This window comes from Ranitomeya imitator, chromosome 9 (assembly GCF_032444005.1).
Source record: "Ranitomeya imitator isolate aRanImi1 chromosome 9, aRanImi1.pri, whole genome shotgun sequence".
NCBI lineage: Eukaryota > Metazoa > Chordata > Amphibia > Anura > Dendrobatidae > Ranitomeya > Ranitomeya imitator.
In genome coordinates, this window is record NC_091290.1 from 26,676,563 (window position 1) to 26,693,620 (window position 17,058).

The 17,058-nt window shown below is 43.1% G+C and overlaps 1 protein-coding gene across 1 annotated transcript in view; it reads left to right on the forward strand.

The window, feature by feature from the left end:
• The first annotated feature begins 2,302 nt into the window (after positions 1-2,302).
• LYVE1 (lymphatic vessel endothelial hyaluronan receptor 1) overlaps positions 2,303-17,058 on the forward strand; it is a 28,412-nt gene continuing 13,656 nt past the window's right edge. Inside the window, exon 1 of the mRNA XM_069738881.1 lies at positions 2,303-2,539. Coding sequence (XP_069594982.1) covers positions 2,455-2,539 — 85 coding nt within the window. The 5' untranslated portion in view covers positions 2,303-2,454. The remainder of the gene's footprint in view (positions 2,540-17,058) is intronic.

Genomic DNA, 17,058 nt, shown 5'->3' on the forward strand with positions numbered 1-17,058 from the left:
GTGCCTGTGTGTGTAATGTGATCTATCTACATCTCAAAGACCAAATCTTTTCATAAATCTTTAAAGGTGACACATGTCTTGTAAAGAAAAAGGGGAACTGGACAGGTTATGTACAAAAATATAACTACTATAATACTGCCCCTATGTACAAAAATATAACTACTATAATACTGCTCCTATGTACAAGAATATAACTACTATAATACTGCTCCTATGTACAAGAATATAACTACTATAATACTGCCCCTATGTACAAGAATATAACTACTCTAATACTGCTCCTATGTACAGGAATATAACTACTATAATACTGCCCCTATGTACAAGAATATAACTACTATAATACTGCCCCTATGTACAAAAATATAACTACTATAATACTGCTCCTATGTACAAGAATATAACTACTATAATACTGCCCCTATGTACAAGAATATAACTACTCTAATACTGCTCCTATGTACAGGAATATAACTACTATAATACTGCCCCTATGTACAAGAATATAACTACTATAATACTGCCCCTATGTACAAGAATATAACTACTCTAATACTGCTCCTATGTACAGGAATATAACTACTATAATACTGCCCCTATGTACAAGAATATAACTGCTATAGTACTGCTCCTATGTACAAGAATATAACTATTATAATACTGCCCCTATGTACAAGAATATAACTACTATAATACTGCCCCTATGTACAAGAATATAACTACTATAATACTGCTCCTATGTACAAGAATATAACTACTATAATACTACTCCTATGTACAAGAATATAACTACTATAATACTGCCCCTATGTACAAGAATATAACTACTATAATACCGCCCCTATGTACAAGAATATAACTACTATAATGCTGCCAATATGTACAAGAATATAACTACTATAATACCGCCCCTATGTACAAGAATATAACTAGTATAATACTGCCCCCTATGTACAAGAATATAACTACTATAATACCGCCCCTATGTACAAGAATATAACTGCTATAATACTGGCCCTATGTACAAGAATAGAACTACTATAATACTGTCCCCTATGTACAAGAATATAACTGCTATAATACTGCCCCTATGTACAAGAATAGAACTACTATAATACTGTCCCCTATGTACAAGAATATAACTACTATAATACTGCCCCTATGTACAAAATTATAACTACTATAATACTGCTCCTATGTACAAGAATATAACTACTATAATACTGCCCCTATGTACAAGAATATAACTACTCTAATACTGCTCCTATGTACAGGACGTAGATCTGGGTATTTATTATGAGGGAATATAGGCTGAACTGGATGGACAAATGTCTTTTTTCGGCCTTACTAACTATGTTACTATGTTACTATGTTACTATGTTACAGGAATATAACTACTATAATACTGCCCCTATGTACAAGAATATAACTACTATAATACTGCCCCTATGTACAAGAATATAACTACTATAATACTGCCCCTATGTACAAGAATATAACTACTATAATACCGCCACTATGTACAAGAATATAACTGCTATAATACTGCCCCTATATACAAGAATATAACTACTATAATACTGCTCCTATGTACAAGAATATAACTACTCTAATACTGCTCCTATGTACAAGAATAGAAGTACTATAATACTGCCCCTATGTACAAGAATATAACTACTATAATACTGCCCCTATGTACAAGAATATAACTACTATAATACCGCCACTATGTACAAGAATATAACTGCTATAATACTGCTCCTATGTACAAGAATAGAAGTACTATAATACTGCCCCTATGTACAAGAATATAACTACTCTAATACTGCTCCTATGTACAAGAATAGAAGTACTATAATACTGCCCCTATGTACAAGAATATAACTACTATAATACTGCCCCTATGTACAAGAATATAACTACTATAATACTGCTCCTATGTACAAGAATATAACTACTATAATACCGCCACTATGTACAAGAATATAACTGCTATAATACTGCCCCTATGTACAAGAATAGAACTACTATAATACTGCCCCTATGTACAAGAATAGAAGTACTATAATACTGCCCCTATGTACAAGAATAGAAGTACTATAATACTGCTCTTTAATGTAAGAAGATGTACTGGCGATGTTTGGTGTTTACGGGGTGGAGATGACAGAGGACACGGTGTAATAAATCCGCAGTTATTTACACGTTCTCTTCCTAGGATTTGCGTTATCTCGTTTCCTCTGTTCTCCATGTCGTCTGAATCAGCAGAACTATAATATTCCAGACATCTGTCCATGGAGCAGATTGGGGGCTTCATACGTCAGGAGTTTCCACCCATTGTCCGCGGTGACAGGAGATGTTTATGAAGTTGAAGTCTTATTCTCAGGGTCCCAGACTTTGATTCACAATATCGGACTGAGCGGATCCCCAGCAGGTCGCCGGACCCCTGACTATAACATGTCTTATCACTTTGGGGTTCGACTTTCGCTCCTTTCCTTCGTCCTGGGGGGTTATTTATCGGTCTCGTCTATAGATGTGAAAGGTACGTACTGGATCCCCCTATATTCTCCGCACACTGATAAGATGGTGGGATCTGGGCGACGTGCTGCCAGGTCTGCACCAGGTCTAGGAAAACTAGAAGAAACATGGAGAATTTACCAAAGAGAGAGAACTGAGGAGGAACAATCTGCAGCTCAGTCCTGAGGACGGATAATGGTGGGTGTAGTGGATCTAGTACCGGACCACCAGGTGACGTTATTCTGAGGACCCACAAACAGCTGCACGATCACTACGACCACTCAGACCCCGGCAAATGTCTTCTAGGATCATATTATGGTCATCTCCAGTGGTCGGGTCATGTTAGGGGTTGTAGTCTTCTATGTATAGAGGATGATAGTCATATCCAGTGGTTGGGTCACGTTGGGGGTTGTAGTCTTCTATGTATAGAGTATGATAGTCATATCCAGTGGTTGGATCACGTTGGGGGTTGTAGTCTTCTATGTATAGAGTATGATAGTCATATCCAGTGGTTGGATCACGTTGGGGGTTGTAGTCTTCTATGTACAGAGGATGATAGTCATATCCAGTGGTTGGGTCACGTTGGAGGTTGTAGTCTTCTATGTATAGAGTATGATGGTCATGTCCGTGGTTGGATCACGTTGGGGGTTGTAGTCTTCTATGTATAGAGGATGATAGTCATGTACAGTGGTTGGGCCACGTTGGGGGTTGTAGTCTTCTATGTATAGAGGATGATAGTCATCTCCAGTGGCTGGGTCACGTTGGGGGTTGTAGTCTTCTATGTATAGAGGATGATAGTCATATCCAGTGGTTGGGTCACGTTGGGGGTTGTAGTCTTCTATGTATAGAGGATGTTAGTCATGTCCAGTGGTTGGGTCACGTTGGGGGTTGTAGTCTTCTATGTATAGAGGATGATAGTCATGTACAGTGGTTGGGCCACGTTGGGGGTTGTAGTCTTCTATGTATAGAGGATGATAGTCATATCCAGTGGTTGGATCACGTTGGGGGTTGTAGTCTTCTATGTATAGAGGATGATAGTCATCTCCAGTGGCTGGGTCACGTTGGGGGTTGTAGTCTTCTATGTATAGAGGATGATAGTCATCTTCAGTGGTCGGGTCACGTTAGGGGTTGTAGTCTTCTATGTATAGAGGATGATAGTCATATCCAGTGGTTGAGTCATGTTGGGGGTTGTAGTCTTCTATGTATAGAGTATGATGGTCATGTCCGTGGTTGGATCACGTTGGGGGTTGTAGTCTTCTATGTATACAGGATGATAGTCATCTCCAGTGGCTGGGTCACGTTGGGGGTTGTAGTCTTCTATGTATAGAGGATGATAGTTATATCCAGTGGTTGGGTCACGTTGGGGGTTGTAGTCTTCTATGTATAGAGGATGTTAGTCATGTCCAGTGGTTGGGTCACGTTGGGGGTTGTAGTCTTCTATGTATAGAGGATGATAGTCATGTACAGTGGTTGGGCCACGTTGGGGGTTGTAGTCTTCTATGTATAGAGGATGATAGTCATGTCCAGTGGTTGGGTCACGTTGGGGGTTGTAGTCTTCTATGTATAGAGGATGTTAGTCTTATCCAGTGGTTGGGTCACGTTGGAGGTTGTAGTCTTCTATGTATAGAGGATGATAGTCATATCCAGTGGTTGGGTCACGTTGTAGGTTGTAGTCTTCTATGTATAGAGGATGATAGTCATATCCAGTGGTTGGGTCACGTTGTAGGTTGTAGTCTTCTATGTATAGAGGATGATAGTCATATCCAGTGGTTGGGTCACGTTGGGGGTTGTAGTCTTCTATGTATAGAGGATGATAGTCATATCCAGTGGTTGGGTCACGTTGGGGGTTGTAGTCTTCTATGTATAGAGAATGATAGTCATTTCCAGCGGTTGGGTCATGTTGGAGGTTGTAGTCTTCTATGTATAGAGGATGATAGTCATATCCAGTGGTAGGGTGACGTTGGGGGTTGTAGTCTTCTATGTATAGAGTATGATAGCCATGTACAGTGGTTGGGTCACGTTGGGGGTTGTAGTCTTCTATGTATAGAGAATGATAGTCATTTCCAGCAGTTGGGTCATGTTGGAGGTTGTAGTCTTCTATGTATAGAGGATGATAGTCATATCCAGTGGTAGGGTCACGTTGGGGGTTGTAGTCTTCTATGTATAGAGTATGATAGCCATGTACAGTGGTTGGGTCACGTTGGGGGTTGTAGTCTTCTATGTATAGAGGATGATAGTCATGTCCAGTGGTTGGGTCACGTTGGAGGTTGTAGTCTTCTATGTATAGAGGATGATAGTCATATCCAGTGGTTGGGTCATGTTGGAGGTTGTAGTCTTCTATGTATAGAGGATGATAGTCATATCCAGCGGTTGGATCACGTTGGGGGTTGTAGTCTTCTATGTATAGAGGATGATAGTCATATCCAGTGGTTGGATCACGTTGGGGGTTGTAGTCTTCTATGTATAGAGGATGATAGTCATATCCAGTGGTTGGGTCATGTTGGAGGTTGTAGTCTTCTATGTATAGAGGATGATAGTCATATCCAGTGGTAGGGTCACGTTGGGGGTTGTAGTCTTCTATGTATAGAGTATGATAGCCATGTACAGTGGTTGGGTCACGTTGGGGGTTGTAGTCTTCTATGTATAGCGTATGATAGTCATGTCCAGTGGTTGGGTCACGTTGGGGGTTGTAGTCTTCTATGTATAGAGTATGATAGCCATGTACAGTGGTTGGGTCACGTTGGGGGTTGTAGTCTTCTATGTATAGAGGATGATAGTCATATCCAGTGGTTGGGTCACGTTGGGGGTTGTAATCTTCTATGTATAGAGTATGATAGCCATGTACAGTGGTTGGGTCACGTTGGGGGTTGTAGTCTTCTATGTATAGAGGATGATAGTCATATCCAGTGGTTGGGTCACGTTGGAGGTTGTAGTCTTCTATGTATAGAGTATGATAGTCATATACAGTGGTTGGGTCACATTGGGGGTTGTAGTCTTCTATGTATAGAGGATGATAGTCATATCCAGTGGTTGGGTCACGTTGGGGGTTGTAGTCTTCTATGTATAGAGGATGATAGTCATATCCAGTGGTTGGGCCACGTTGGGGGTTGTAGTCTTCTATGTATAGAGGATGATAGTCATATCCAGTGGTTGGGTCACGTTGGAGGTTGTAGTCTTCTATGTATAGAGGATGATAGTCATATCCAGTGGTTGGGTCACGTTGGGGGTTGTAGTCTTCTATGTATAGAGTATGATAGTCATATACAGTGGTTGGGTCACATTGGGGGTTGTAGTGTTCTATGTATAGAGGATGATAGTCATGTCCAGTGGTTGGGTCACGTTGGGGGTTGTAGTCTTCTATGTATAGAGGATGATAGTCATATCCAGTGGTTGGGCCACGTTGGGGGTTGTAGTCTTCTATGTATAGAGGATGATAGTCATGTCCAGTGGTTGGGTCACGTTGGGGGTTGTAGTCTTCTATGTATAGAGGATGATAGTCATATCCAGTGGTTGGGCCACGTTGGGGGTTGTAGTCTTCTATGTATAGAGGATGATAGTCATGTCCAGTGGTTGGGCCACGTTGGGGGTTGTAGTCTTCTATGTATAGAGGATGATAGTCATATCCAGTGGTTGGGTCACGTTGGGGGTTGTAGTCTTCTATGTATAGAGGATGATAGTCATGTCCAGTGGTTGGGTCACGTTGGGGGTTGTAGTCTTCTATGTATAGAGGATGATAGTCATATCCAGTGGTTGGGCCACGTTGGGGGTTGTAGTCTTCTATGTATAGAGGATGATAGTCATGTCCAGTGGTTGGGTCACGTTGGGGGTTGTAGTCTTCTATGTATAGAGGATGATAGTCATATCCAGTGGTTGGGCCACGTTGGGGGTTGTAGTCTTCTATGTATAGAGGATGATAGTCATATCCAGTGGTTGGGTCACTTTGGGGGTTGTAGTCTTCTATGTATAGAGTATGATAGTCATATCCAGTGGTTGGGTCACGTTGGGGGTTGTAGTCTTCTATGTATAGAGGATGATAGTCATGTACAGTGGTTGGGTCACGTTGGAGGTTGTAGTCTTCTATGTATAGAGGATGATTGTCATATCCAGTGGTTGGGTCACTTTGGGGGTTGTAGTCTTCTATGTATAGAGGATGATAGTCATGTACAGTGGTTGGGTCACGTTGGGGGTTGTAGTCTTCTATGTATAGAGGATGATAGTCATGTACAGTGGTTGGGTCACGTTGGGGGTTGTATTCTTCTATGTATAGAGGATGATAGTCATATCCAGTGGTTGGGTCACGTTGGGGGTTGTAGTCTTCTATGTATAGAGAATGATAGTCATGTCCAGTGGTTGGATCACGTTGGGGGTTGTAGTCTTCTATGTATAGAGTATGATAGTCATATACAGTGGTTGGGTCACATTGGGGGTTGTAGTGTTCTATGTATAGAGGATGATAGTCATGTCCAGTGGTTGGGTCACGTTGGGGGTTGTAGTCTTCTATGTATAGAGGATGATAGTCATATCCAGTGGTTGGGCCACGTTGGGGGTTGTAGTCTTCTATGTATAGAGGATGATAGTCATGTCCAGTGGTTGGGTCACGTTGGGGGTTGTAGTCTTCTATGTATAGAGGATGATAGTCATATCCAGTGGTTGGGCCACGTTGGGGGTTGTAGTCTTCTATGTATAGAGGATGATAGTCATATCCAGTGGTTGGGTCACGTTGGAGGTTGTAGTCTTCTATGTATAGAGGATGATAGTCATATCCAGTGGTTGGATCACGTTGGAGGTTGTAGTCTTCTATGTATAGAGGATGATAGTCATATCCAGTGGTTGGGTCACGTTGGAGGTTGTAGTCTTCTATGTATAGAGGATGATAGTCATGTCCAGTGGTTGGGCCACGTTGGGGGTTGTAGTCTTCTATGTATAGAGGATGATAGTCATATCCAGTGGTTGGGTCACGTTGGGGGTTGTAGTCTTCTATGTATAGAGGATGATAGTCATGTCCAGTGGTTGGGTCACGTTGGGGGTTGTAGTCTTCTATGTATAGAGGATGATAGTCATATCCAGTGGTTGGGCCACGTTGGGGGTTGTAGTCTTCTATGTATAGAGGATGATAGTCATGTCCAGTGGTTGGGTCACGTTGGGGGTTGTAGTCTTCTATGTATAGAGGATGATAGTCATATCCAGTGGTTGGGCCACGTTGGGGGTTGTAGTCTTCTATGTATAGAGGATGATAGTCATATCCAGTGGTTGGGTCACGTTGGAGGTTGTAGTCTTCTATGTATAGAGGATGATTGTCATATCCAGTGGTTGGGTCACTTTGGGGGTTGTAGTCTTCTATGTATAGAGGATGATAGTCATGTACAGTGGTTGGGTCACGTTGGGGGTTGTAGTCTTCTATGTATAGAGGATGATAGTCATGTACAGTGGTTGGGTCACGTTGGGGGTTGTATTCTTCTATGTATAGAGGATGATAGTCATATCCAGTGGTTGGGTCACGTTGGGGGTTGTAGTCTTCTATGTATAGAGAATGATAGTCATGTCCAGTGGTTGGATCACGTTGGGGGTTGTAGTCTTCTATGTATAGAGGATGATAGTCATATCCAGTGGTTGGGTCACGTTGGGGGTTGTAGTCTTCTATGTATAGAGGATGTTAGTCTTATCCAGTGGTTGGGTCACGTTGGAGGTTGTAGTCTTCTATGTATAGAGGATGATAGTTATATCCAGTGGTTGGATCACGTTGGGGGTTGTAGTCTTCTATGTATAGAGTATGATAGTCATATCCAGTGGTTGGGTCACGTTGAGGGTTGTAGTCTTCTATGTATAGAGGATGATAGTCATATCCAGTGGTTGGGTCACGTTGAGGGTTGTAGTCTTCTATGTATAGAGTATGATAGTCATATCCAGTGGTTGGGTCACGTTGGAGGTTGTAGTCTTCTATGCATAGAGGATGATAGTCATATCCAGTGGTTGGGTCACGTTGGGGGTTGTAGTCTTCTATGTATAGAGGATGATAGTCATATCCAGTGGTTGGGTCACGTTGGGGGTTGTAGTCTTCTATGTATAGAGTATGATAGTCATATCCAGTGGTTGGGTCACGTTGGGGGTTGTAGTCTTCTATGTATAGAGGATGATAGCCATATCCAGTGGTTGGGTCACGTTGGAGGTTGTAGTCTTCTATGTATAGGGGATGATAGTCATATCCAGTGGTAGGGTCACGTTGGAGGTTGTAGTCTTCTATGTATAGAGTATGATAGTCATATCCAGTGGCTGGGTCACGTTGGGGGTTGTAGTCTTCTATGTATAGAGGATGATAGTCATATCCAGTGGTTGGGTCACATTGGAGGTTGTAGTCTTCTATGTATAGGGGATGATAGTCATGTACAGTGGTTGGGTCACGTTGGAGGTTGTAGTCTTCTATGTATAGAGTATGATAGTCATATCCAGTGGCTGGGTCACGTTGGGGGTTGTAGTCTTCTATGTATAGAGGATGATAGTCATATCCAGTGGTTGGGTCACGTTGGAGGTTGTAGTCTTCTATGTATAGAGGATGATAGTCATATACAGTGGTTGGGTCACATTGGGGGTTGTAGTCTTCTATGTATAGAGGATGATAGTCATATCCAGTGGTTGGGTCACGTTGGGGGTTGTAGTCTTCTATGTATAGGGGATGATAGTCATGTACAGTGGTTGGGTCACGTTGGAGGTTGTATTCTTCTATGTATAGAGGATGATAGTCATATCCAGTGGTAGGGTCACGTTGGAGGTTGTAGTCTTCTATGTATAGAGTATGATAGTCATATACAGTGGTTGGGTCACATTGGGGGTTGTAGTCTTCTATGTATAGAGGATGATAGTCATATCCAGTGGTTGGGTCACGTTGGGGGTTGTAGTCTTCTATGTATAGAGTATGATAGTCATATACAGTGGTTGGGTCACATTGGGGGTTGTAGTCTTCTATGTATAGAGGATGATAGTCATATCCAGTGGTTGGGTCACGTTGGGGGTTGTAGTCTTCTATGTATAGAGTATGATAGTCATATCCAGTGGTTGGGTCACGTTGGGGGTTGTAGTCTTCTATGTATAGAGGATGATAGTCATGTCCAGTGGTTGGATCACGTTGGGGGTTGTAGTCTTCTATGTATAGAGTATGATGGTCATGTCCAGTGGGTGGGTCACGTTGGGGGTTGTAGTCTTCTATGTACAGAGGATGATAGTCATGTCCAGTGGGTGGGTCACGTTGGGGGTTGTAGTCTTCTATGTACAGAGGATGATAGTCATATCCAGTGGTTGGGTCACGTTGGGGGTTGTAGTCTTCTATGTATAGAGTATGATGGTCATGTCCAGTGGGTGGGTCACGTTGGGGGTTGTAGTCTTCTATGTACAGAGGATGATAGTCATGTCCAGTGGGTGGGTCACGTTGGGGGTTGTAGTCTTCTATGTACAGAGGATGATAGTCATATCCAGTGGTAGGGTCACGTTGGGGGTTGTAGTCTTCTATGTATAGAGGATGATAGTCATGTACAGTGGTTGGGTCACGTTGGGGGTTGTAGTCTTCTATGTATAGAGTATGATAGTCCTATCCAGTGGGTGGGTCACGTTGGGGGTTGTAGTCTTCTATGTATAGAGTATGATAGTCATATACAGTGGTTGGGTCACATTGGGGGTTGTAGTGTTCTATGTATAGAGGATGATAGTCATGTCCAGTGGTTGGGTCACGTTGGGGGTTGTAGTCTTCTATGTATAGAGGATGATAGTCATGTACAGTGGTTGGGTCACGTTGGGGGTTGTAGTCTTCTATGTATAGAGGATGTTATTCTTATCCAGTGGTTGGGTCACATTGGGGGTTGTAGTCTTCTATGTATAGAGGATGATAGTCATATCCAGTGGTTGGGTCACGTTGGGGGTTGTAGTCTTCTATGTATAGAGGATGATAGTCATGTCCAGTGGTTGGATCACGTTGGGGGTTGTAGTCTTCTATGTATAGAGTATGATGGTCATGTCCAATGGGTGGGTCACGTTGGGGGTTGTAGTCTTCTATGTACAGAGGATGATAGTCATGTCCAGTGGGTGGGTCACGTTGGGGGTTGTAGTCTTCTATGTATAGAGGATGATAGTCATGTACAGTAGTTGGGTCACGTTGGAGGTTGTAGTCTTCTATGTATAGAGGATGTTAGTCCTATCCAATGGGTGGGTCACGTTGGGGGTTGTAGTCTTCTATGTATAGAGTATGATAGTCATATCCAGTGGTTGGGTCACGTTGGGGGTTGTAGTCTTCTATGTATAGAGGATGTTAGTCCTATCCAGTGGTTGGGTCATGTTGGGGGTTGTAGTCTTCTATGTATAGAGGATGATAGTCATGTACAGTGGTTGGGTCACGTTGGAGGTTGTAGTCTTCTATGTATAGAGTATGATAGTCATATCCAGTGGTTGGGTCACGTTGGGGGTTGTAGTCTTCTATGTATACAGGATGATAGTCATCTCCAGTGGTTGGGTCACGTTGGAGGTTGTAGTCTTCTATGTATAGAGTATGATAGTCATATCCAGTGGTTGGGTCACGTTGGGGGTTGTAGTCTTCTATGTATAGCGTATGATAGTCATATCCAGTGGTTGGGTCACGTTGGGGGTTGTAGTCTTCTATGTATAGAGGATGATAGTCATATCCAGTGGTTGGGCCACGTTGGGGGTTGTAGTCTTCTATGTATAGAGGATGATAGTCATATCCAGTGGTTGGGCCACGTTGGGGGTTGTAGTCTTCTATGTATAGAGGATGATAGTCATATCCAGTGGTTGGGTCACGTTGGAGGTTGTAGTCTTCTATGTATAGAGGATGATAGTCATATCCAGTGGTTGGGTCACGTTGGGGGTTGTAGTCTTCTATGTATAGAGGATGATAGTCATATCCAGTGGTTGGGTCACATTGGGGGTTGTAGTCTTCTATGTATAGAGGATGATAGTCATATCCAGTGGTTGGGTCACGTTGGAGGTTGTAGTCTTCTATGTATAGAGGATGATAGTCATATCCAGTGGTTGGGTCACGTTGGAGGTTGTAGTCTTCTATGTATAGAGGATGATAGTCATATCCAGTGGTTGGGTCACATTGGGGGTTGTAGTCTTCTATGTATAGAGGATGATAGTCATATCCAGTGGTTGGGTCACGTTGGAGGTTGTAGTCTTCTATGTATAGAGTATGATAGTCATATACAGTGGTTGGGTCACATTGGGGGTTGTAGTCTTCTATGTATAGAGGATGATAGTCATATCCAGTGGTTGGGTCACGTTGGAGGTTGTAGTCTTCTATGTATAGAGGATGATAGTCATATCCAGTGGTTGGGTCACGTTGGGGGTTGTAGTCTTCTATGTATAGAGGATGATAGTCATGTACAGTGGTTGGGTCACGTTGGGGGTTGTATTCTTCTATGTATAGAGGATGATAGTCATATCCAGTGGTTGGGTCACGTTGGGGGTTGTAGTCTTCTATGTATAGAGAATGATAGTCATGTCCAGTGGTTGGATCACGTTGGGGGTTGTAGTCTTCTATGTATAGAGAATGATAGTCATATCCAGTGGTTGGGTCACGTTGGGGGTTGTAGTCTTCTATGTATAGAGGATGATAGTCCTATCCAGTGGCTGGGTCACGTTGGGGGTTGTAGTCTTCTATGTATAGAGAATGATAGTCCTATCCAGTGGCTGGGTCACGTTGGGGGTTGTAGTCTTCTATGTATAGAGGATGTTAGTCCTATCCAGTGGCTGGGTCACGTTGGGGGTTGTAGTCTTCTATGTATAGAGGATGATAGTCATGTCCAGTGGTTGGATCACGTTGGGAGTTGTAGTCTTCTATGTATAGAGTATGATAGTCATATCCAGTGGTTGGGTCACGTTGGGGGTTGTAGTCTTCTATGTATAGAGTATGATAGTCATGTACAGTGGTTGGGTCACGTTGGGGGTTGTAGTCTTCTATGTATAGAGTATGATAGTCATATCCAGTGGTTGGGTCACGTTGGGGGTTGTAGTCTTCTATGTATAGAGAATGATAGTCATTTCCAGCGGTTGGGTCATGTTGGAGGTTGTAGTCTTCTATGTATAGAGGATGATAGTCATATCCAGTGGTAGGGTGACGTTGGGGGTTGTAGTCTTCTATGTATAGAGTATGATAGCCATGTACAGTGGTTGGGTCACGTTGGGGGTTGTAGTCTTCTATGTATAGAGAATGATAGTCATTTCCAGCGGTTGGGTCATGTTGGAGGTTGTAGTCTTCTATGTATAGAGGATGATAGTCATATCCAGTGGTAGGGTCACGTTGGGGGTTGTAGTCTTCTATGTATAGAGTATGATAGCCATGTACAGTGGTTGGGTCACGTTGGGGGTTGTAGTCTTCTATGTATAGAGGATGATAGTCATATCCAGTGGTTGGGTCACGTTGGAGGTTGTAGTCTTCTATGTATAGAGGATGATAGTCATATCCAGTGGTTGGGTCATGTTGGAGGTTGTAGTCTTCTATGTATAGAGGATGATAGTCATATCCAGTGGTTGGATCACGTTGGGGGTTGTAGTCTTCTATGTATAGAGAATGATAGTCATATCCAGTGGTTGGGTCACGTTGGGGGTTGTAGTCTTCTATGTATAGAGGATGATAGTCCTATCCAGTGGCTGGGTCACGTTGGGGGTTGTAGTCTTCTATGTATAGAGGATGTTAGTCCTATCCAGTGGTTGGGTCACGTTGGGGGTTGTAGTCTTCTATGTATAGAGGATGTTAGTCCTATCCAGTGGCTGGGTCACGTTGGGGGTTGTAGTCTTCTATGTATAGAGGATGATAGTCATGTCCAGTGGTTGGATCACGTTGGGAGTTGTAGTCTTCTATGTATAGAGTATGATAGTCATATCCAGTGGTTGGGTCACGTTGGGGGTTGTAGTCTTCTATGTATAGAGTATGATAGTCATATCCAGTGGTTGGGTCACGTTGTAGGTTGTAGTCTTCTATGTATAGAGGATGATAGTCATATCCAGTGGTTGGGTCACGTTGGGGGTTGTAGTCTTCTATGTATAGAGTATGATAGTCATATCCAGTGGTTGGGTCACGTTGGGGGTTGTAGTCTTCTATGTATAGAGAATGATAGTCATATCCAGTGGTTGGGTCACGTTGGGGGTTGTAGTCTTCTATGTATAGAGGATGATAGTCATTTCCAGCGGTTGGGTCATGTTGGAGGTTGTAGTCTTCTATGTATAGAGGATGATAGTCATATCCAGTGGTAGGGTCACGTTGGGGGTTGTAGTCTTCTATGTATAGAGTATGATAGCCATGTACAGTGGTTGGGTCACGTTGGGGGTTGTAGTCTTCTATGTATAGAGGATGATAGTCATGTCCAGTGGTTGGGTCACGTTGGAGGTTGTAGTCTTCTATGTATAGAGGATGATAGTCATATCCAGTGGTTGGGTCATGTTGGAGGTTGTAGTCTTCTATGTATAGAGGATGATAGTCATATCCAGCGGTTGGATCACGTTGGGGGTTGTAGTCTTCTATGTATAGAGGATGATAGTCATATACAGTGGTTGGGTCACATTGGGGGTTGTAGTGTTCTATGTATAGAGGATGATAGTCATGTCCAGTGGTTGGGTCACGTTGGGGGTTGTAGTCTTCTATGTATAGAGTATGATAGTCATATCCAGTGGTAGGGTCACGTTGGGGGTTGTAGTCTTCTATGTATAGAGGATGATAGTCATATCCAGTGGTAGGGTGACGTTGGGGGTTGTAGTCTTCTATGTATAGAGGATGATAGTCATATCCAGCGGTTGGATCACGTTGGGGGTTGTAGTCTTCTATGTATAGAGGATGATAGTCATATACAGTGGTTGGGTCACATTGGGGGTTGTAGTGTTCTATGTATAGAGGATGATAGTCATGTCCAGTGGTTGGGTCACGTTGGGGGTTGTAGTCTTCTATGTATAGAGTATGATAGTCATATCCAGTGGTAGGGTGACGTTGGAGGTTGTAGTCTTCTATGTATAGAGGATGATAGTCATATCCAGTGGTAGGGTGACGTTGGGGGTTGTAGTCTTCTATGTATAGAGGATGATAGTCATATCCAGCGGTTGGATCACGTTGGGGGTTGTAGTCTTCTATGTATAGAGGATGATAGTCATATCCAGTGGTTGGGTCACGTTGGAGGTTGTAGTCTTCTATGTATAGAGGATGATAGTCATGTCCAGTGGTTGGGTCACGTTGGGGGTTGTAGTCTTCTATGTATAGAGTATGATAGTCATATCCAGTGGTAGGGTCACGTTGGGGGTTGTAGTCTTCTATGTATAGAGGATGATAGTCATATCCAGTGGTAGGGTGACGTTGGGGGTTGTAGTCTTCTATGTATAGAGGATGATAGTCATATCCAGCGGTTGGATCACGTTGGGGGTTGTAGTCTTCTATGTATAGAGGATGATAGTCATATACAGTGGTTGGGTCACATTGGGGGTTGTAGTGTTCTATGTATAGAGGATGATAGTCATGTCCAGTGGTTGGGTCACGTTGGGGGTTGTAGTCTTCTATGTATAGAGTATGATAGTCATATCCAGTGGTAGGGTCACGTTGGAGGTTGTAGTCTTCTATGTATAGAGGATGATAGTCATATCCAGTGGTTGGGTCATGTTGGAGGTTGTAGTCTTCTATGTATAGAGGATGATAGTCATATCCAGCGGTTGGATCACGTTGGGGGTTGTAGTCTTCTATGTATAGAGGATGATAGTCATATCCAGTGGTTGGGTCACGTTGGGGGTTGTAGTCTTCTATGTATAGAGGATGATAGTCATATCCAGTGGTTGGGTCACGTTGGGGGTTGTAATCTTCTATGTATAGAGTATGATAGTCATGTACAGTGGTTGGGTCACGTTGGGGGTTGTAGTCTTCTATGTATAGAGGATGATAGTCATATCCAGTGGTTGGGTCACGTTGGAGGTTGTAGTCTTCTATGTATAGAGGATGATAGTCATATCCAGTGGTTGGGTCACGTTGGAGGTTGTAGTCTTCTATGTATAGAGTATGATAGTCATATACAGTGGTTGGGTCACATTGGGGGTTGTAGTCTTCTATGTATAGAGGATGATAGTCATATCCAGTGGTTGGGTCACGTTGGGGGTTGTAGTCTTCTATGTATAGAGGATGATAGTCATATCCAGTGGTTGGGCCACGTTGGGGGTTGTAGTCTTCTATGTATAGAGGATGATAGTCATATCCAGTGGTTGGGTCACGTTGGAGGTTGTAGTCTTCTATGTATAGAGGATGATAGTCATATCCAGTGGTTGGGTCACGTTGGGGGTTGTAGTCTTCTATGTATAGAGGATGATAGTCATGTACAGTGGTTGGGTCACGTTGGGGGTTGTATTCTTCTATGTATAGAGGATGATAGTCATATCCAGTGGTTGGGTCACGTTGGGGGTTGTAGTCTTCTATGTATAGAGAATGATAGTCATGTCCAGTGGTTGGATCACGTTGGGGGTTGTAGTCTTCTATGTATAGAGAATGATAGTCATATCCAGTGGTTGGGTCACGTTGGGGGTTGTAGTCTTCTATGTATAGAGGATGATAGTCCTATCCAGTGGCTGGGTCACGTTGGGGGTTGTAGTCTTCTATGTATAGAGAATGATAGTCCTATCCAGTGGCTGGGTCACGTTGGGGGTTGTAGTCTTCTATGTATAGAGGATGTTAGTCCTATCCAGTGGCTGGGTCACGTTGGGGGTTGTAGTCTTCTATGTATAGAGGATGATAGTCATGTCCAGTGGTTGGATCACGTTGGGAGTTGTAGTCTTCTATGTATAGAGTATGATAGTCATATCCAGTGGTTGGGTCACGTTGGGGGTTGTAGTCTTCTATGTATAGAGTATGATAGTCATATCCAGTGGTTGGGTCACGTTGGGGGTTGTAGTCTTCTATGTATAGAGAATGATAGTCATTTCCAGCGGTTGGGTCATGTTGGAGGTTGTAGTCTTCTATGTATAGAGGATGATAGTCATATCCAGTGGTAGGGTGACGTTGGGGGTTGTAGTCTTCTATGTATAGAGTATGATAGCCATGTACAGTGGTTGGGTCACGTTGGGGGTTGTAGTCTTCTATGTATAGAGAATGATAGTCATTTCCAGCAGTTGGGTCACGTTGGAGGTTGTAGTCTTCTATGTATAGAGGATGATAGTCATATCCAGTGGTTGGGTCATGTTGGAGGTTGTAGTCTTCTATGTATAGAGGATGATAGTCATATCCAGCGGTTGGATCACGTTGGGGGTTGTAGTCTTCTATGTATAGAGGATGATAGTCATATCCAGTGGTTGGATCACGTTGGGGGTTGTAGTCTTCTATGTATAGAGGATGATAGTCATATCCAGTGGTTGGGTCATGTTGGAGGTTGTAGTCTTCTATGTATAGAGGATGATAGTCATATCCAGTGGTAGGGTCACGTTGGGGGTTGTAGTCTTCTATGTATAGAGTATGATAGCCATGTACAGTGGTTGGGTCACGTTGGGGGTTGTAGTCTTCTATGTATAGCGTATGATAGTCATGTC